Source organism: Camelus bactrianus, chromosome 17, assembly GCF_048773025.1.
Source record: "Camelus bactrianus isolate YW-2024 breed Bactrian camel chromosome 17, ASM4877302v1, whole genome shotgun sequence".
NCBI lineage: Eukaryota > Metazoa > Chordata > Mammalia > Artiodactyla > Camelidae > Camelus > Camelus bactrianus.
Genome location: NC_133555.1, coordinates 42537680 through 42560576, shown reverse-complemented (window position 1 = coordinate 42560576; position 22897 = coordinate 42537680). Strand labels below are relative to the sequence as shown.

Below are 22897 nucleotides of genomic sequence, written 5' to 3'. Positions count from 1 at the left end.
TTTCAGCAACTGATCACAACATGCAGGACAGGCAATCCTGGCCTACCAGCCACTTCTGAATCTGTCCCCATTTCCGATCAAAGGAAGGATGAGAGTACTACAAATGCAAAAGTTTCATAAACTAAACAGTTTCCAACATACTGCACGCTGTCAGTCTTAATCATATACATTTGCCCTGAAGAGCAATGACTGTTAATTCAAAGTTTAGTTACACATTGAAAATACAGAAAATTATTAAGCTAAATATGTTCAATAATAAAGAGATACATGTTCTTCTGTAGCTTAGAGGATTATGAATAAAACTTATACTTAATAACTGTATCCTTCTAATTTACTATAATTGTAGGAGTATAAAAGATAATATGTTGCAACATTTTCACTTCAAGCCAAGAACTGCATCCAATATTTGAAGCTATGTATGAGGTTAAAAAAATTTAGCAACATATCAACTGTTTTTGGTTTTGTTTCTGAGTTGTGACAATATGGACTCTATACACATCTCCTTAACCCATTAGCGGAAGTTCCAACACCAACCTCAAAGTGTTTAATGCTGTCCTGCAGGTTTTTTCCCCGTTCATAATAATACAACATCAGAATTATTTTTATAGGAATTTTCAGAGCTAGATTAATGCCAGAAGGAAAGAGTAAAAAACAGTATTTGTTTCATTTTAAAGCAATCCAATTTCTAATGCCTATTTAAAAATTTTTTGTTTTTCTTTCTGATGATAGAAACATATTGTAATGTATGAACTATAGAAAAGCATAAAAACATAAAACCAATCATAATTCCACCAAAGACAAACCTAAGTATTATCAGTAATCACTTCTTTCCAGTAGTTTTTGACCTACATACGGATACTAGTTTTTCTGACACAAAACTGGAGTCCTACCAGGCTTATACTTGTCTTTTTCATTTTCTTATATGAATATTTTCCTCTATTATTAAATATGCTTACAAACTATAAGGCTATATGATTTTAGAGTTTTACTATGTAGATACCATAATGCAGTTAATCAAAATTCTAGGACATTTAGGACTACAGTAAATAACTTTGTCATCTCTAAGCCAACTTTAGCTATTATACATAAAGCACTTATAACACTATAATAACTTACAGCAAGGAAGAGCTATGCATGTGTTTGCTGTTACGATTGAAAACTAAATATTGCATTCAATTTGCTGACACAGAATGGCTTGTTAAAATACACACATCAAGTTATTCTATTCCTAGTGTTTCAAAAGGAACCAGATTTACTTCAGAAGGAAACTAGCCAAGTATTGACTCTTTTTTGAGGCTAACCGGAAATTAGGGTTACACCCCCCAAATTACCTCTTTTTGTTGTCGTTCCAGTTCTCTCATGCGGATATCTCTTGCTTCTGCTCGGGCAGCACGTTTTGCAGCCAGCCTTGCCTCTGCCTGAAAAGTAATATAAAGACTCAGCTTTATTTAAAAACCACCACCACCACCACCACCACACCTCTACACCAGCTTTGAGGATAAGGAGCAAACGGGACAGTACTTTCCAAAGAGGGTGGGGGGACAATTCAGCATCCATCAGCAGTTTGACTGACTTCAGTCAACACCTCCTACATACTCATTGCTCTCGCTAGTCCCAGAGTCTCTCCTGAAATCTGGGCCTCTACCTTCAACTGCTTGCCTTCATTACACATTCAAAACATTTCACACAATTCATTATATTTCTCCAAGCTTGGCTTTTTCCAGAATTTTCTTCCCTGTCAATTCAATCACACAAATTAGAAACTGCAGAAGCAGCCTCTATTTCATTTTGAAACACTGCCAATGTTCGGCCTCCAAGTATTGTCAATTCTCCACCATCGAGTTTCTCTCCAACCCATCTTTGCTTTCATTATGCTTACTGCTCCTGCTTGTTTCAGGAACTCTTTCCCTCTCTCTTTCAATTGAGATATAATCTACATACCATCAAATTCACTGCTTAAAAGTGCACAATTCACTGGGTTTTTAAGTATATTCACAAGGTTGCACAATCATCTCTACTATCTAATTCCAGGATATTTTCATCACCTCAGAAAGAAAACCTGTACCCACTAGCAGTCACTCCCTATTGCCCACCACCACCCCCCAACCCCAGCCCCTGGCAACCACTAATCTACTTTCTGTCTCAATGAATTTGCCTCTTCTGGACATTTCATATAATTGAATTCATACAACTGCCCCCAAACCCATCTTCCTGACTCCAGACCCTGCCCTACAATTCATCTTCTACATGGTTACAGGATTGCCAGTCTGCCTTTCAAAACACATTTCTGATCACGTCATTCACTCTGCCATGTAAAATCCTCCAGCGGCTCCCCACCACTTATGGTTAAAGCAAAAATTCCTTAGCCTAAGTACAAAGAGGAGAGAGGACAAGAAAAGCAGAAACAGAAATAAGTCCGATCTCCGCCTTATTGCCCAGGACTTACCGACCTCCACCAGCTGCCTCCATCACCCTCCATTCCTAGATTCTGCTGTGCTCCAGTGTTAAGCCTCCCTTCATAGACTGTTTGCCTGGCAGGAGGTAGTCTCCCTTCTCTCTTAATCAGTTAAAATACTACCTTCTAGGAAGACTTCCTCCAGTCCTCTTTCATAGAGTAGTACTCTATGCATGTACCCCTATTGTGGCTTATTACATTGTATTAAATGTATTACATGGTATTCAACTTACATGCTTCTGTCACCCCACAACTTCCATGTCTCAATGTCTGCTAAATAAACAAAAGACTTTTCAGGCCATGGGCCAAAGGAGCAAGAAAATGAGCCAAGGAAATAGCTTGATGTACTTCATGAAACTTAAACAGCTCTCTGGTTTCTACCTTATGATGGTTTCCCAGGTTCTTGGCCACATTCTAACTCTGATTCAGATGCCCTCTCTGATAACTACAGTTGTTTTTTCCCATGTTATATTTGTGCTCAAGTCTAACACTAGGAAAAGACTCAGCCAATGTTTGAAGGGGGTCTACTGTGTGTAAGCAATTATACTAAGCGCCAAAAATAAGACATGACATCTCTACCCTAAAGAGGTTCACAATCTGGCCGAGGGAGATAAACACAGCACTTAAAGAGAAGGAAGCATGCAGGAAGGAGCAATGACTTTGCTGGCACGGTCTCAGCAGGCTTCTAAGAAGATGAGACAGTTTAATAGTCACTGCTTATTCAACTACCCCAATTTTGCCAATTTCCCAGTCTGTCTAAATGGTCTTTTGGTAGCAAAAACCCTGCAAAGTGAACTGAAATTGACCAACCTTAGGCTCTAAACCCTGACATGGCCAGAGCAATTAGTCTTCTCACATGAATTTTACATTGACCTCTAGCTTTAAAAAAATCTACACTCCATTTTATTTACCCCTCTGACTATGAGTGGACACCATTTTTTTTTACCATTTTGTATTTTATAGAAAAAGACTTCAAGGCTAAGTAAGCTATGCTTCAGCAGATAACAAATACATTTTAAAATTACAAAGTATCATTCTTCTGGGGAAAATTTCCAAACCTCTTTTTTTTTTTTCAATTTATGAAAGCCATGGCAATGTGTAGGAATTTTCACTTCTACTATATATTGGCTTTGTGCTTGTAGCCTCCCTTAGAAATATATCAGTGATGCCAATTTCATCCTTCTAAGATCTGCGGCCAATTCTGCACAACCTCTGCTAAAATGGGACTTCTCTCACCCAACCTAAAGTGTAGATTATTGAAATCTACTCTCTAATATGACTTCTTGCACAACAAAAGGGGAGGGACCTAACTTCTGTGTAACAAAAAGAACATGGGCTCCAGAGCCACACAAACATCCTTCCCTTTGGAACTTAGCCAACTTTATGCAAAACTCAGATGTTACCTCCCTTGGAGATGGTACCGAGTAGGGCCACTAAACAACAAGCTTTAAAAAGATAGAGGATTTAAAACTACTTTACTTGGTTTTTTCTATACACTGCTCCCAGATGCCTGAGAGTCAGAGTAGCAAGGAGCTAACAGCGATTCCAATCTGGTAGACAAAACATGTATTCTATTTTTATACAGATATATTTTTAAATAGTTTTAAGTAGCAACACTAGCATTTCCCCCTCAGAATACAATTGCATGAAAGAGCTACTGTGGACTTGTTTTAACCTGCCCTCACAGATATAAAAAGATACAACAATAAATCCACAAGGATTTAACTAAGTTCAAAACAAAGCTGGTTAAAAAAAAATTAAACACAGAATCACCACTTGATCCAGTAACTCCACTTTGGGTACATACAGAAGAGCTGAAAGTAGGCTCAAACAGACATCTATGCACTTATGTTCACAGCAGCACTATTCACAACAGACAAAAGGTAGAAACAGCCCAAATGTCCATCAGCAGAAGAACGGATTAACAAAATGTGTTATGTACAGACAATGGAACATTATGCAGCCTTCAAAAGGTAGGACCTGTTGACACATGCTACAACATGGATAAATCTTGAAGACACTGTTAAGTGAAATAAGCCAGACACAAAAGGACAAATGTTGTATTCTGCTTATTCAAGTACCTAGAACAGTCAAATAGCATGGGGACAGAAAGTACAACTGGTATCCAAGGGCTAGGGGGACGAGCAAATGGAGAGTTATTACATCATGGGTACAGAGTTTCAGTAAGGATGATGCAAAAGTTCTGAAAATGGATAGTGGTAATGACTGCACAGTAATCTAAATGTACTTAATGCCACTGAAATGTATACTTAAAGATGATTAAAACAGTAAGTTTTATGTTGTTTATTTTACCACACACAAAAAAAGTTCATTTAAAAGCTGGTATACGACATGAATGAAATCAGAAGTATTTAGGAGCCTAAATCATTTAAGTATTTGTATGGTCTTCAGGTTGACATGACCCAAACTTTTAAATAAAGTTAACAGGAAAACTTAGGAACTGGAAATTCAGGTTTGTAAATTACCTGTGAAATCCAGTAGGTATTGGACCAGGTTTCTAAACATTATTCTGATCATTATGCTTTCAAATATTAGGCATGTAAAGGCTGATTAAAGGAAATAATATGTAATTGGATAGATATAGAAATGTATTCTTAGAGCAGTGAAAATAATAACACAAAAAATAAAGACATATTTAGATAGGTTTAAATTCATTTCCCATTAAGTGCTTGGGGCAAATGGAAAAATAAAGTGAAAGCAAAAATCAGAGGCTTTGATCACCCCTGGAACAAATATTTTAGATTGTGTTAAATCATAAACCTTCTAAATTCGTTGAATGTTCACTTTATCACTCAGCTGGTAACTAGGAACCATACAATCAAAAGAGGAGAACTAAACACGTACTATGTGAGCACTTCTACATTAGGGAGTGTTCCTCTACCATTATAATTTTGTATTACACTGTTTTGGAATTTAAGAAAACAAAAATATGTGAGATGCAATAAAAAGATAAATACAGCTGACCCTTGAACATCATGAGTTTGAACTGTTTGTTCTGAATCTTATACACAGATTTTTTTCAATGCTAAATACAACAGTACTATATTATCCATAGATCAGAGGAATCACAAATATGAAGGGCCAACAATAAGGTACAGGCAGGTTTTTGACTGCAGGGAGGGTAGGCACCCCTAACCCCCACATTGTTCAAGAGTCAAATGTAACTCCATTTTAGAATGGGCAAAGGATTTGAATAGACATTTCTCTAAAGAAGATACACAAATGGCCAATTAGCACACAAAAAGATGCTCAACATTATTGGTCATTGGGGAAATGCAAACCAAAATCACATTGAGATATCATTTCATACCCATTAGGATGGCTATAATTTTTTTTAAAAAATTAATGTAAAATGACTAGCATTGGCAAGGATGTGGAAAAGTCAGAACACATTTCTGGTGGAGATGTAAAATGGTGCACCTGCTACCGAAAACAGTTTAGCAGTTCCTCAAAACGTTAAACACAGTCATAAGACCATCTCGAGTTATGTACCTAAGGGAAATGAAAACATATGTTCACACAAAAATCTGTACATAAATTTTCGTAGCAGCATTATTCACAATAGCCCCCAAAATGGAAACCACCCAAATGTTCATCAACTGATGAATAGATAAACAAAATGTGGTATCATCTGCAGAATGGAATATTATTCAGTCATAAAAAGGAACGAAGTACTGATATAGGTTACAACATGGGTGAGCCCTAAAAACACTATGATAAGTGAAAGAAGCCAGACAAAAAAGGCCACAAATTACATGGATTTCATTTATATGTCCAGAATAGGCAAATCCAGGGACAGACAGTAGATTATTGACTACCATGGGCTGGAGCAAGGGGGAGAAAGATAGTGACTGCTAATAGGATGGAATTTCTTTTTGTGCTGATGAAATGTTCTGCAATTAAAAAGTAGCAATGAGGGGGGAGGGTGTAGCTCAAGTGGTAGGCTGCATGTCTAGCATGCCTGAGGTCCTGGGTTCAATCCCCAACACCTCCACTGAAAAATCAAATAAATAAATGAATCTAATTACCACCTCCCCCAACAACAAGAAAAAATTTTTTTGAAGTGGCAATGGCTGCATATCCTTCTGAATATACTAAACACCATTAACACTATGCTTTAAAATTGTAAATATTATGCTATGTGAATTGTATCTCAATTAAATTTTTTTAAATAAATAAGACAGTGCATAAAAAATATGCCTAAGTTAAATAAATAGTAAAATATGTAAAATTCCAACACAAAAATTTCAGTATATAAAATGGGAGAAAGGGAATCTCTTGCTGTAGTAAGTTTAGAAAATGCCAGGTTAAAATTTTTTTAATCGGATCTTAATACACATTACTAATCCCCAAGAAAATGATAAAATATAAAAGCATTTCTCACACTTACCTGACCACATTATTAAATAAACCCTAAGTAATTCTTCAAGGATCATGCTCCAGGGAACACATCTGGGAAATAATGATTAATCTTATGGTAGTATATCAGGACGCAATTCAAACTGTACTAATTCTGTTAAGGGGGGACTTATCTTTGCTTTTAATATTTATAAAATTAAACACTGCTTTGAGAATAATCCCCATACAATCAAAACTCAAACTTTCAAGATGGCAGGAAAGAGGAGACCTGACACTAATATTACTACCATCATTTGAGCACTTAGCAAATCTAGGTGCTTATTTTCCTTTAATCCACAAAGTAACCCCCTGAAGTATAAAAAGACTAAGTAACTTACCTAAAATTAAGTAACTGGCCAGCAAGTACTGGAACTGATATCCACAGCCTAAGAATCTGATTTCAGTTAATGCTCTTAACTATGTTGCCACAACTTATACCTTTATATCCCAAGTACAAGAACCATATCCTTAGACAAATAATCAAAGTTTACTTTGGATGAATTAGCCTATGATTTTCAATTTAACATAGATACTCTCTTTTCTATGAAACTGTACCATTCTGGCTCTCTTATTTCTTTGACCACAACTTCACCCCAAATGTAGTTAATCTTCTCCTTTTGCTATACTCAGCCTTCCCTCTCATTTTCACTCCATATTTTCAACTATCAGCCAATGAGAATGACTCAAATCTAGCATCTCAAGCTCTAACCAAAATCAAAGCCTACATTTCTAAATGTCTAGTGGATCCTTTGTAATACATTAAGAGTGAATAAAAGCAACCTCATCTTCCCCCAGTGAATACACTTTGCTTCCCTATTTTTCAATCTTCAGAAATAGAATCCTTGTCATACCTGTTGAAAACTCAAAGTCTCAGAGACTTCTACTTCCTAACCAAACCTTCTCTACAATCCCCTTTAAATTCAACCTTTAATTTCCATTCCAACCAACTCCCCCTCTTCCAAGCATGAGCCTGGAATACTTTGTGTTCTAATTCTAACTTCACTTTCTTCCTCCTCCCATCCATGCTATTCTGTATTACACACTGTTGAATTAATCTGCCTGAAACTCCAAGGAACAAACGATTGGCCATAATACATTTTATGATGTCCAATACCCAAAAACATCCTTACACTTTCATAATTTTAAATTTGGGTTCTGTTACTGCTTAAGTCAAATAAACACAGGAGAATGGGCTAAAATAAACTCACTGTGGCCCCCAGTGGCACTGCAAATCAAAAACTTAACTAAGGCCAATCCTATTATAATTATCTGTCTAGTGGTATACAAGTAAAGCAGGATCTATCTGATCCCATGGACAGTAACCCACCGTTTCCTTGGAATATATAATCCACACATTAAATTTCATTTGGAACTATCATTTGGAGGGAAAAAAGTTATATTCACTTAAAAAAACAGCAGGACTCCCTCTATTGGTTTGTTCTTCTCATCATAAGTAGGTTCAAAGTCTCTTTCATCTTTAAAAAATAAGCAAACAAAAAAAAGTCCCATCCTGTTTCAATTCTGCCTCATCTTCTCTTTACAGCCAACTTTTCTCACACCTCCCTCCTCACTCCCTACTCTCTTCAAATGACTGCATTCTGGATTCTGTCCAACCATTTCGTTGAATTGCTCACGCCAGTCACTAATGACCTCTAACTACCAAACCCAACAGAATTTTTCTGTTCTTATCTCAGTTGTCCTTTCTGGGATTCCAACATCACTGCCACTCAATTCTTTCTTACAACTCTCCTCTCTTGGCTTTCCCGCAATACTAGTCTCTCCTGGTTTTCCTCTTGACTCCCTGACCTCTCTTCCTCAGAATCCTTCATGGGCTCATTTTTCTCTGCCAGCTCCTTAATTTTTAACATAGTCAAAGCTTCCAGGCTTCATCTCACTCTTTTCACTCTATGTTCTTTCCCTGGGTGATAGCGATAGTCTGCAAATCTTTGCGTCCAACCCAGACTTTTCTCTCACAGTCCTGACCTAACTGGCTATTAAGACACTGAGGCTGTCCCGCTGGAACCTCAGATTCAGTATATCACAAACTAACTTTATAATCTTTCCCTTAAAGTTCATCTTCCTCTTTACATTCCTCATCAGCTGTCTCACTACCTAAAAACTGAAATGAAGGATCATCGTAAGTTTCTTCTTTCTTTTTTTATCCTCCTTCCACATCCAGTCACTAAATCTCAACTAACTAGCTCTGTCAATTCTGTCTCTGTGCTATTTCTTCAACCCAAACTTTCTTCTCCATTCCCACTATCACTGCCTTAATTCAGACTCTCATCACCTCTCACCAAGATGACAACAAAATTTCTTGACTAGTCCTCTCCCTACCAGCCATTCTTCACACAGTGGCTAAAGCAATTATATCACAATTCAAGTCTGAAAAGGGTTTTACCCTTCAGTTGCTCCCCAACAGCTGCCAAAATCAAATTTAAACTCCTCAGCACATAAATCCCTTCCTGACTGGCCCCTATGGTCTCTCCACCATCATCTCCTCCCATCCCCACAGCTTCTCTCCAGCCAAACTGAGCTAGTTTTCTGGCAGTTTGCCACATGTTCTTAATTGCTCCATACCCCTGTGCCTGAGAACACTTAGAAAGCGATACACAAAAACCCATAAAGCAATACTGTTTATGGTGAAATATATTAGAACTTTTAAAACATGAACAGGAGGGATATCTCGTGATTTTATTACAGTGGTTCCCTATTGGAGATGGGAGAAGGGGAAATATGCCTGGGGGGTAAAATAAAGGGCCCTAAACTTGGTTTATAAGGTCTTCTCCCTTCTTTCTTATTTTTTTTAGAAAAGATCTGAAACAATTGTCTCAAAATGTTAGCATCAGTTAATGTAGATTCATGGGTACTTATGGTATGATCAAAACTTTTCTGCATTTAGTATTTTTCAAAAAGAACAGTACATGAAAAGGCACACTCAAATACCTTTAAAAGAAGGGACACCTCTAGATTTTAAACTTTTATACTACTGTGATCATGTAAGTTTTAAAGGCAAATTAAAATTTCATGATTTGACAAAAATGAACCAAACTGAGCCAAATGTGGAACTGCCAGCCTACATGTATATCCAGAATATAAAACCCATGCAACTGGCATAAGAAAGAAAAATAAGTGTACTCTGGATCTGTACAGATCATGCTTGAATTTTAAGAAATCTGAAATACAAGATTCTAGGAAAGTGAAACATTCAAGGAAAATGATTAATTCAGGTAGCTAAGACTCAGAGTTTACTGTGTTTAATTTTGTTTATTCTTCCATGACACTCACGCCAACTGAAACTGAGTACTGAAAGACAAATTAAGAGACATAATATTTATTGTGTTGCTATGGTTTCCAAATTAACAAATAAAAACCACTACTCAATTTCCCAGCAACTTCCCCCTAGTAGAAAACCAAAGGTACCATTTTTCTCAATTAGGTCTTACAACATAATTACGTTTAACAATTTTTTAAAGTTTTTGGTGGTTGAAAACTAACTATATAAATTTTTCTGAGTATAAAAACAAATATGTATTAGATAAAATCTAGGGATTTTAACCCATTTTCTTCTGATGTCAAACAACTATACCTTCCTTTTATTCAAAGATTTTTTTGATAGCAAAATATTATTTTAGAATGAGAAGAAATTTAAGATTATAGACTTTATTACTAAAGTTTGAATACAACCTAATAAATAAAATAGCACAGGAAAACTGAAACTTTGACTCAGCAATGATATATCTAACCAAAGGGGAAAATGTGATTCATAGTTCTAATAGAAATAGTTTGTGTGTGTGTGTGTATGTGTGTGTGTGTGGAGGTGGGTAGTGGGTTTTACTAGTAACATCTTTAGAATTAGGATAATGATATTATGCTGTTTGAATTTCTTCCTCCAAATTCCTGTAAGTTACAGGAATGGTGAAGATCTTGACAGTAAACTTTATACCAAATATTTTTTAATCACAGAGACACAAAACTAAGTCTTAGGGCTCAATAATCCTCCCTTAATTCTCGTTAGAGGGACAAATCAAGGAACAGTGTGATACTGACAGTAATGCTGGCCAGCACAGAGTTAGGGCTCTGGACTGTGAGGAGTGGGGGCTGCCCCAACCACATCTCCCACCCTCCTTTGCCTTAGTTCCAGTGGGTAAATAGGGGAAAAAAAATGGAGAGGTCTGCACCCAAAGGGAATTGGCTGCATTCATGCACTAATGTCCCTGGAAAGAGTCCTAAATAACTAAAAAACGACCACTTAGATCTGCTCTTTCACAGAATTTGTCTAATAAAAACAGTAAGCACAAAGGGGGAGAATTTAAAAAAAAAATTTTTTTTAACTAGATAGAAATGGAAAGAAAAATGTTTTTCATAACTCTGAAAAATTAACTCACATTTCAAAATCTTTTAAACATTTTTGTGTACCACCACAGAGAACACTTAAAGATATTTTAAATAAGAGTAATTTTTTGTCTCCTGTGGAGTTAACTTTCTAGACAAATCCAATCATAACATAACAATCTGAACCAAACACAAAAGGATGATCAAAAAAGTGTCAAAACTAAGCAAGACTCAAGTCATGACCTCGAAATCCTGGAGTTCCTTAGGGTTCAGCCTGAAGAGTGATTATCCATAACTCTACACTTTCTTCCTAGACAATCTCATCCACAACTCACTATTTCAGTTACCTTCTATATGCTCACTAGTCTGAAATGCGTATCAGCCCAGACCTCTCCTTCGGGCTCTTCATCCAAATCCCCAAACTGCTTCTTCAAAACCTCTACTTAGCTGCCTCACAGGCACCTTAAATGAAATACACACTAACACAAATTCCCTCTCCAAATCTCCTTCTCACCCTAATGTTGTCTACCATCCACCCAGATGCACAACCCAAAACTTCCCCTCTCTGCTCCCCGACCACTGCTGCTCACTGAGCATCGCCTACATACTTCTCTGTTCCAGCCACTCTCACCATGCCTACTAGAGCACTCTAGACCAGGCCACCAGTGCCCTGCAAGTCTCACGACTCATCTCCCCACGTCCACTAGTGTCTCTTTCTGATATAATCTCCAACCTGCAGTAAAGTCATCCTTTAAGGCACAAATCTGATCATGTCCTACCCCTACACAAAACCCTTCAATGATATTTTGGCTATCATGATACTTTCATTTTTTTCTTTTGCTACCACTGAGTTCTCTGTGTGATGTAGGATACCTCTATTTCAAAAATGAAGGAAAATGGCCAGTAGGGTCTTAATACTGTAAAATATTAAATAAATTATATATATATAAATTATATTACCCTGATATTATAAAATATTCACCTATTTTGTTAAAAAAAGAAAAAAGCTTCAGTGTTTTCCCATTGCTTTTAGGACACAGACCAAAATTCTATATCAGGGTTCTCAACCTTGGCCCTACTGACATTTGGACCAGATAATTCTTTGTTGTACAGGGCTGTCCTGTGCATTGCAGGATTTTTAGCAACATCTCTGACCTCTACCCACAAATGCCAGCAGCACAGCCCTCCCCCAGTTGTGAGAGGCAAAAATATCTTCATACATTGCCAAGCGTCCCTGTAGGACAAAATCACCCTCAATTAAGAACCACTGGCCTATAAGATCTGGCTCCTGCCTAACTCTCTGGCTACTCTCATCCTTGCTGTCTATGTTAGAGTTAACAGTGACATTATGCGAGGCACAACATTTAAGAATGTGGGAGCCTAAGTGCAAATTTCAGCCCTGCTGCTTGGCTATGTGACTTTGCGCAAGTTACTTCACTTCTCCGTGCCTTGGATTCATCGTGGATAAAATGAGAACGGTAGACCACCCCAGAGAGTTATTAAGAGGATTCAATTCATTTAAAGAACTTAGAATAGTGCCTGGTACACAGTAAGAGCTCAGCAAATGTTAGCTGTTGCTGCTGTTATTCCTCGAATTCTCCACACTCTCTCACCTCAGAAGCTTGTCACACATTCTTCCCTCTGACTGTAAAGTTCTTCCTCTTATTTGAAAACTCTTTCCTTTCAATAATTCCACTCCTTCTTCAAAACTCAACTGAAAGGGCACTTCCTCAGGGAAGCCTTCCCAAAGCTCCAAACGTGTCAAGTCCCCCTGTCACACACTCTTTAACAAAATCATTTCCTGTTCACTCAAAGCACTCAACACAGTTGTAAATAAATATATTATTTCCTCAATTCTAAGAATGCTACTGATTGTGACATACACTGACAATCACAGCTTTCAAGACAGAAAAAAAATTACCATGTTAAACATAGACATTAATTTTGAAGGAAAAAAGAAGCTGAAAAATCAAAGAACTAGTCCATTATGTAATTATTTTTTAGCATCAGTTTCTCCCTCTAGAATCTAAGCACCATAAAAGGAAATGACCACGTTAGATCTGTCCATTCCATGTCCTCTGTACCTAACACAGCACCTACAGAGAGCAGATGCTCAATAAACATTTACTCAATGAATGACATTCAAAATTCACGTTTTAAAAAAACTTTACTCTTAAATGAAAGATGGTTTTAAGACCCATAATTATTATTATGGCAATTCTTTGCATTTTTAAAAACTGCCACCCTTGCTAGAAGTTTTTTATATTTAATTTGCCATGGCCTAAAAATGAATAAATTGCTCAAATAAAACAGCAAAATAACTATGAGAAGACAATTAGCTCTATGAAGCTAATATGATTATTGTTCCATAAAACAATACAACTGGACAGTATCTTCTAAACTAAGTACAATTCTTCCCTTTGTATCCTTCTTCTCAGGCTGCTAATCCATAATCAAAACCACAAACTTCTGGTTCTCACTACTAGATGCCTGAAATCTACCTCTTTAGGCAACAAAATAATAAAATCCAACCAAGTGTCCATTCATAGATACACAGATAAACAAAATGTCATAAACATATACAACAGAATATCATTCAGCCATTTTAAAAAAAGGAAAATTAAGTTATTTAAAAGGAGAGAAAAAAGGAATGACGTTCTGATACATGCTACAACATGGATGAATCTCGAAAACATTATGCTCAGTGAAAAAAGGCAGACACAAAAGGACAAATATTGTACAATTCCAGTTATATGAAATATCTAGAATTAGACAAATTCATTGAGACATAAAGTAGGTCAGAGGTTATCAGGAGCAAGAAGAGGGAGCAATGGAGTTATTTCTTCATGGTTACAGAATTTCTGTCTAGGGGTGATGAAAAGGTTTTTGAAATAGAATGTGGTGATGGTTACACAACATTGTTAATGTAATTAATGCCAATGAATTGTAGACTTTAAAATGGTTAAAATGGCAAATTTCGGAAGTACTGGTGACCTCCGCCAATACCTGCTCTTATGAGCTCTTCTGAAAGCTGTGACAGACATGTTCCCCCAGCATAGCAGCAACATGCCTATTACAGCCATGACAGGACTTCTACACCATCCGCATTTGCACCTTCACGGAGCAGTCTCCAAACATTTCAAAATCTTTTAAAAATGCAAATAGATTTTACAAGATAAAAAGAGTTCTGGAGATGGATGGTGATAATGGTTGCACAATGTAAATGTACTTAAGCCCACAGAACTGTACACTTAAAAATGGCTGAGATGGTAAATTTTGTTATGCGTATCTTACAACAATTTTTAAAATGCACTCAGTTCCATGTTATCCAGCTTACAGAATATACTGATGTCTTTTGTTTCTTTTCCTCCTCATTCCCTCTAGTTGCCTGATTTAGGACCAACTGAGAAGCACGGAAACCTGAACAGATAGCATGAGGAAAATGAGCTTATTTTTCATTATTTACGGCATGCCCTGCCTACCTCAAAAAACAATTTGAAGTGAGGAAAAATAAACTCTTAAGATTTAACTTAAAAAAACAAGATTAAGCTATTTGTCCTTTTTAATTGTTATGGGGGTTCTGTTAGTTTTTATTTGTTCCTAACTTAAGGCAATTTGTGTGTGTGTGTGAAAGGGATGATCCTATCAGAGAAAATAAGTATTAGAGACTATCTGTGAATGTCGACCATCTAATGTATAAATGGACCATTAAGAACTGACTATGAAACTTTACAGCAAAGAGAAAAAAATCACAAAGAATACATAAAAGAATTACTAAATCTATTTCCTCTAAAGTTTTACAACTACTGTAACACATATTAGGCACTTATTCTGCAAATAAAGTCTGAATCTTTAGTAAACACTAGCCCTTTCATGTTCCATGAGCCTTTTGACCAGGCTATTAAAGTTGGAATACTCATTCAGAGTTTTGAAGATACAAATAAAAACCAGAAATATTGGCCTTTTAAAACCTTTTATAATAATAACTTTAATTATTATAACTTGTAATATAATAACTGGATTAAACTCAGTTATTTCACAGCAAAATAATAATGTACACAGAGGAAAACAACCTGTAAGTATAAAAAAACTGACCATCCACAGGATCTTCTGTGTACCCTGGTTCCTGGTTCTCATGGTTGGCCGTCAAAATCCTCTAGGAAGGAGTGTGTGAGTGAGTGTGTCTGTGTGTGTGTCTTTAAAAACAGATTTCTGAGCTCAATCCCATTGATTCAGATTTAGAAAGTATAGGGTAAGGCCTGGGAATCCGTACATTGAAAAAGCAACCTGGGAGATTCTGATGATCCACCATGTTTTAGGACACTTACCTTAATAAATATCTTCTAACAAAAAGAGAATATTTTACTTCGATTCTCACTTTCTATTTCAACATATTAATAAGCAACAAAATAGCCTACTATAAGCCTAACACTATGCTCAAGTTTACATGCATTATTTCCTTTAACTGTCACAACAGCCTTAAAATATGGAAAGACAGTATTATTCCCATTTTACAGGTGAGGAAATTGAAGTCCATTAGTTTCTTAACAAAATTACTCAACCAGCAACTAGCAGAGCCAGAATTCAAAGCCACACTTAAAACTTTCCAAAGCCCTGCTCTTCTGGAAGTAGGATGAAACAGAAGAATGAACAATGGCTTTAAATTCAAATTTAAATTCTGAATTGAGTTCCAGTTCTGATATCTTTTAGACATTAATCTCTCAACTTCATCTGTTTCCTCATCTGTAAATAAGGCTGATAACAATAACTTTCCTACCTAACTCATAAGGTTATTATGAGAATCAAGATATGAAAGTGCTTTCAAAATCATTAAATGCTATAGAAATACAAACTATTAATGGAGGAGTTAGAGAAGACTGAGAATCACTATAGCATAGTGAGACCTTGGAGTCAGACTTCATATGTTTGACTCTTCTGCTATTTACTGGCTGTGTGACCTTAGGGAAGTTACTTAACTTTTCTGTGCAATGATTTCTTCATCTGTAAAATGGAGACAATAATAGAACCAATTTCAGAATTTTGTGAAGATTAAATGAATTAATTCATTTTAAATGCTTAAAATAGTATTTGTTACATAGGAAGCACTTGAAGTGTTGGATTCTAGAATGCTACTCAATTTTGTAAATGAAACATCATATTCAAAAAAAACAGTTCAAATACTTAGTGACAGCATAAAAAGAGCCTAAAATATATTGGCATTTTCTCTCCTTACAGAAATCTGGGTAAATCACTCCAGTTTTGGAAGTAAACATTTTGAGTAGTTTCAATTTTCAACTAAAACTATGTGGCTTTGAAAATACTTCATTCCTATAACTACTTAAGATCACTGTAAAGTGTTACCCACTACTTCACTTTTAAATATCTTTTAGCTTTTTATCTAAAAATATCTCACTGATTTTTAAACGTAATTTTGTTAAAGTATTATCACAATTTTGTCACCAGTTTTTAGGTAACTTTCCTTTGCTTCAAATATCCTCCTACAGAATCTGACTTCTAATTCAAAAGTTGAGTAGCTTACAAAAGGAAAAACGTAACAATGAGCTGGTCCAAAAAAAGACTGTGTAATATGTCAAAAGGAAACAGCACTAGTGCTAAATGAGTTATTTACTAAGAATAACAAAGAGGAAATGAGGGAATAATTCTCACCCAAAGAATATAATTTTAAAACACTCTGAACAATTCTTGTACCAGGTTTATGGTCAGATCTGCAGTTGCCGACAGAGTTAGAATCTGAAACAAAGTTGGCACCTAAGAAATCACAGCTGGGAGTTATGTTAAATCTCCAATATGTAACAGGAAATGTTGCCAGAGATTCAACAGGTGACCCCTCTTTCCTTTTTTCCGAGTTGTCAACAAACCAAAACAAAAATGCTCCAGAAGCTCTAATACTAGCTAAAACTTAAACATAAAAATTCCATTGCAGTATTTCAAAAACAGCTAAGACAATGAATCTGAGCAGACACCAAAGTATTGTTTCTGTCAACATTCATACAGTGCTTCCTGAAATATTTTAACTGTATAGCCCAATGTGCCCTTCTATAATACAGTTATCATATCTTCAACATTCTCATTACCTTAAGTTTCAATAATGAAGACTAATTATAAATTTCAATAATTAGGACAAATTTCCTGGAAGTCAACTAATCTACAAAAAATTAAAAATTAAAAATAAATTTTAGATAAGTTGAATAAAGAGACGATTACTGTGTTTTATTCTAATACAGAATTTTAGAGGCCATCTAGTAAGCATTCTGAAACCAGCTCAATGAATGAATGTCTATTTTATATATATATATATATATATATATATATATATATATATATATCTCCCCTTCCCTCCCCAGCATTTTCACAGCATTCTCATCTGTACAACTCAGTGTTGAAAGGGGCTTTCCAGACATACCTCTCTGGCAATGCTACTCAAAGCTTCATCTTCTGCAGAAAATCGGTCTTTCACAGGTGTTCTTTTCCTTCCAGAACCAGGAGTCCCCATCTTGTCTTCTTAATAGTCTATTAACTGTGAGAAGTGACTTCACTGTTTTCAGCCCTGAAATAAAAAAGAAACAGAATAATTTAGAATGTTTCTCTTTCAGCAATTTTAATGCTTGTTTATACCTCTAACAAAGATCAATTATATATAGGTATTTATGTATAAATTAAAGAAATTAGTCACAAAACACTTTGTCCTCCACTATCAACATATTTCAATAAATTTTAGAATATTTAAATTTATACTAATTGCTAAACCTCCTAACTCTTTGTACCAAGCTACCCAGGTCAACCTATGAGAACGTGCTATAATATTAACCTCAGGAAACTGCAACCAGCAGTAATAGTTTAAGACTGCTGTAGCTATTTCTAAAATCTATTTCCATTCTAGAGTAAAAAACATTTCAGAAAAGTCATTCAGCCTAAAGCTCTGAGAGAACATATGAAGAAATTTTAACATAGAGCCTTAAAGCTACAAAGGTAAGTTGGCTTTTTAGTGTAATTTAAGAAACAATTCTAATTAAACCATTACCACATTAAAAAAAAAGTTTATTATTCTGCACTTAGCAGAACACCATCTAGGCAACAAATTCTTAGTGCTTGCTATCGCCAGGGAGGTACTATGTATGAGAGGTGCCGAAGATACAGTGACAAACAAAACAGTAGCGATATAGGCCAACGATTAAGAATATGGACCTATTATTAGTGTTATTATTATGAAGTAGATGTATTTTTACAAAAAAGAGAAGAAAAATTCATCTGCTAGGATTAAATAACAAGGATGGTAAAGACCATCTAACCTTTCTAACAACACATAGTATTTGAAATTAGAGATTCTCATGAGACAATGCATCCTGATTTACATGATCTCTTTCTCTCCTATACACGTTCTTGAGAAGTACAGCTCATTTAATGAAATAATCCATTAATTTAATTTTTCCCTAGTTTTAACAAAATAAACAGGTGAAATTTTATTACACTGGGAGTCACAAAATCTTGTTACAATTGTCCTAGTAGAATGAACTATATTAAATCTACAAGTGGCTTTAATGTACTAGAAATGACTTGATTCAAGCAAAATAAAACAGAGCTACTTCATCAATCCATTCTTCCAAAAAGGTTCTCTCCAATGAAAATTCAGGCCATTCCCATCTTAGCTGACACCATTTCTTATTCCCAACATAGCTGGCTTGTGATGTTTGCCAATCAGAATGAAGACTGATGACAGTCTGTTATTCTGCCATAGAAAATATATTTGTATATTAGAAAAGGACTCATTTAAATGGAAATGGAAGGGGAAAAAGAAGGTATATCTGAAAGCAGCAGCTGATAAATCCTAGCCACAAATTAGGACAGCTTCTGAAAAGCACTGAGTAGTTTTTCCAGAAGTCTCCCATCATCCTCAGCATCATCTTACAAATCATTCACCTATTTAATAGTAATGGTCACCCACTGAGAAAAAAGTAGCATGCCATACAAAATTCCTTTTCCGACTGGAGTGACCATTTAGCTGACGCACTGTGGTATCATCCAACATTTGTCCTTCAGCCAACATTCCAAGGACTCACTGAAAGACATTTCACAGAAGCAAGATACAAAAACATAGGCATTTTCTAACTGGAGACACATAAAAATAATTACAGAAGAAAAAAAAAAGGTTTGGCTGGAAGTGTAGCAAAAGTTTAACAATAGTTTCATTAGGAGGGTGAGATTATGGATGCATTTTTTTCCTTCTTCTCGATTCTCTAAAATTTCAATAGCACTGGGGAAAGAGAGATGCATTTAAAAATAAGTAAATAAAAACATTCAGATCAAAGAATAAACTGGCCTCAAAGTGGATCACACTCAAATTAGGCACAATAAGCTATACAGCTGAGATGCACTATCTGAAGCCACTGCTGCTGGCACTTTTTTAAATCTAGTATTGTTCTCTCTTTCCCCATAATCCATTTCCTCCTCCTTTCTCAATTAACACTGCCTTAGACCTTAGAGCCGCGAGGATATTCCTAGCACACAGATTTACATATAGGATTATCTTTTCTTAAAAGTGCCTAAAAACCAAAACTATGTAACAAGCTCCAAGCTGACCTGCCCTGAGAGAAAGATGATAGCAGAAGGGATGGGGGCACAGGATGAGCAGGAAATGGGAATAACTTTCTGTCTGTTTCCCTTGTCCTTCTTGTCCTAGTTACAAGGGTACCCAGGTGTTTACGTCAATGACCAGCCAGGGCCTGTCACCTTTATCTGTTGCACATGAGGCAGACCAACCATTAACTATTTCAAAAAACAACCTACTGCTTTTTTTTTAAATTTTATTATTCGCCTTCTGTGGGCAGACACTGTTGCTAATATTAGAAAAATTTAAAGCTTTCAGCTCCTATGCAACTATCTTCTAATAAACTCCAGAACATTGTATATCAGTGACAGGGGAAACCTGAAAAGAAGATTCCTGGCACAGCCAACAGAAAACTGCTTTTCAACAAAATGACAAAAATAAAGATACTGACTCAAAAGTGACCTCGAACAGATTATTTCCAGTTTCTGATTCCAAAGGACTTTCAGTTAGTTTCTATTCTAAGGAGGTTTTCTCAAGAACACTTTTCTTCAGGAGCCATGTTCATCTCTTTCAGCTTTTCCTTAGTGCTATCAACCAAACCAAAAGCTAAACCTTTACATCCACTGACAAGAACAAAACTGCCTGCATTTTTGTTATGTCCTTTACCCAGACAATGTCAAGCTGATTTTCTCCAGATGGTTTTTTCATTAAGTATTTGTCTACCTAAGGGAAAGAAGAGATGTTGTGGAATATAAACCTTCCAAAACAGACACATCAATAAGGCTTTCTCTTCTCCAGTGAGCTTCTCACATAAAACATTTCTGAAAAATAGGCATTTTGCCACATTAAGTGGCATTTCAATCATGATATTGTTCACTTCTGTAAGAACAGAGTATCAGTGTGCCATGTTCTAAATATAGCACACTTAGCTAGTTCTGTCTGGACCCTGATAGTTGCAGTTCCCTTATACCCAAGTATTTCATCATAGAGAACTCAAAATATTGGCATAAGTCTTTGCCTCAGCATTGTCATTACAGTTAACCCTAGTCTGCCCAATAAAACACTTGGTAGTTATTCATAAGCAAAAATCCCAGGATCCAGGACGGCATCTGAATAAAAGAATTAGTGTGATTGTAGTCGGTGCCACTGGACAAAATTTAAAGTGAGAGGATGAGTTCAGCTGGTTGCACGACCAATTGCTGTGTTGCTCTTCTCCCTGCATAAGCCTTGGTTTCTTCATCTAGAGAGCAGAAATAACAACTGTCCCAACTCTCTAACGTGGTTAACGTGAGGCTCAAGTGAGTTAAGATAAATGCAAGCACTTAAACCACAAAGCACTCCATAAATGTTTAAAGTGTCTTAAATTAACTAGCTCTTTTACATATTTAGTTTATAAAAGTTAACAAAGGGCAATCCTAGCTTTTCTTTATAATTACGTACTTTTAACTAAACAAACGGATCCTCAATTTCCTCCAGCATGCATCATGTGATATAATTGGCCATGCTAAGAATTTCTGGTGAAGCATAGAACAATAAGGAAAATATAAAAATATCTTTAACCAGAATCATTATACTGTAGCACATTTATATAATAAAAACAAAAAGAAAAAAGAAAAAAATGTTAAGGTACTTTGTGGTATTCAAAGTCTATTTTTGAAAATCCAAATGAATACACAAGTTTGGGAGTATAGCCTTATAATGGGTAATAGGCCCCTTATTAGAACTTATTAGAACACAAATGACTTAGAAGGAAACAAGATAGAGGTCATTAAATGGGACACTTAAGATCCGTGCAGATCTTTCTACGTAAATTTCACCTTAAAAGAAAAAGACCTCTAAACAAATACTTAACTCTAGTTAACAATGCACATGCTGAAATATTTAGGGTTGATGTGTGTTGATATCTGCTACTTATTTTGAAATGCATCCAAAAACAAACAAAAAAAGATAGAATAATGGATAGATAGGAGAATGGATAAAGGGATAAACAGGTGACAAGTTATATTATGTGATATAATAAAATATTAATAGTAGAATCCAGGTGGTAGGTACATGAGTGTTCACAGACCTCCTTCAAATTTTCTGTATGTTTGAAATTTTTCATAATAAACTATTAGGGAAAAAGTAACTGGTTGAGAAAGGTAGACGATTAAGTGAGCAAAGGGCATGGGAACTGGGTATCACAATTTTAAAAAAATCTTGATTTGAAAAGAAAAAGGAAGGCAGAGGTATTCCCAAATAGAAGAATACCAATAGTTATGTACACATTAGAAAGATTATGGAAAAAGGAGAGAACAGAAATTCCTGGACTAAAGGAGAAAAAAAAATGGAGGAGAGAGAAGGGTAAAGGGCAGGGGAGGGGAGAGAGAGAGAGAAAGAAAAAAAGGAAAAAGAAAGGAAGGGAGTGAGGATGGGAGAGATTATAGTTAAAGATATCAATCCTGCAAATATCTACATGAGACTATCACACAAAATGAATAAATCATTAACAGAACCTACAAAAAGACAAAAGGTGCATCTAGAACTCGAGGCAAAATGAAAAATGAAAAATATATATATGGGGCAAAAAACATATGGGGCAAAACTGGAGGGCCTGGCAGAACAAGGAAAGGTAGGTGCAAAACACAAAGTAAATCTCAGGAGAGGATCAGAACCTGTAACAGTTAATTTAACCACATCTACTTTCATATTGGGTAGTCCTAAGAATTACCAAACGTGTTTTTTTAAGTCTCACATTTGAATATATAGTATTCTTACATACCCAACACAATTGATAATCTTTCCATTTCCTCTTTTCATAAGATGACATGCTAGTGATTGCACTTCCTTCCTTGTTAACGATGCTATTCAATAAATGAACTCTAATGGGCTGTATGTTCAATATGATTTACAGTATTATTTCATCAACTGTGCAGACCCCAAATTAGGAAGATGTACTCTTACCAACAACTGCATTCTCAGTATGCCCTAAACCATTTCCTGGTACCATTCAAATGGCCTCCTCTCCCTATGACTTTTAAAGTATCTCAGAAATGCATGGACATACATTCAGAGAATGAAAGGAAGGGAAAATAGATAAACAAGATTATACTGTATAGCACAAGGAAATATATACAAGATCT

At 35.8% G+C, this 22897-nt stretch overlaps 1 protein-coding gene across 22 annotated transcripts in view; it reads right to left on the bottom strand.

Annotated features, from left to right (window-relative positions):
• Positions 1-22897, bottom strand: part of LRRFIP2 (LRR binding FLII interacting protein 2) — a 100226-nt gene that overhangs the window by 61938 nt on the left and 15391 nt on the right. For 15 of the 22 annotated variants that reach the window (XM_074345263.1, XM_074345271.1, XM_074345269.1 and 12 more), the window contains exons 2-4: positions 17634-17777; positions 1332-1418; positions 47-97 (exon numbers count right to left, since the gene is read on the bottom strand). In XM_074345263.1, the coding sequence (XP_074201364.1) occupies positions 47-97; positions 1332-1418; positions 17634-17723 (228 nt within the window). In that variant the 5' untranslated portion in view covers positions 17724-17777. The remainder of the gene's footprint in view (positions 1-46; positions 98-1331; positions 1419-17633; positions 17778-22897) is intronic. The other 7 variants (XM_074345278.1, XM_074345280.1, XM_074345279.1 and 4 more) reach the window with 1 other exon arrangement.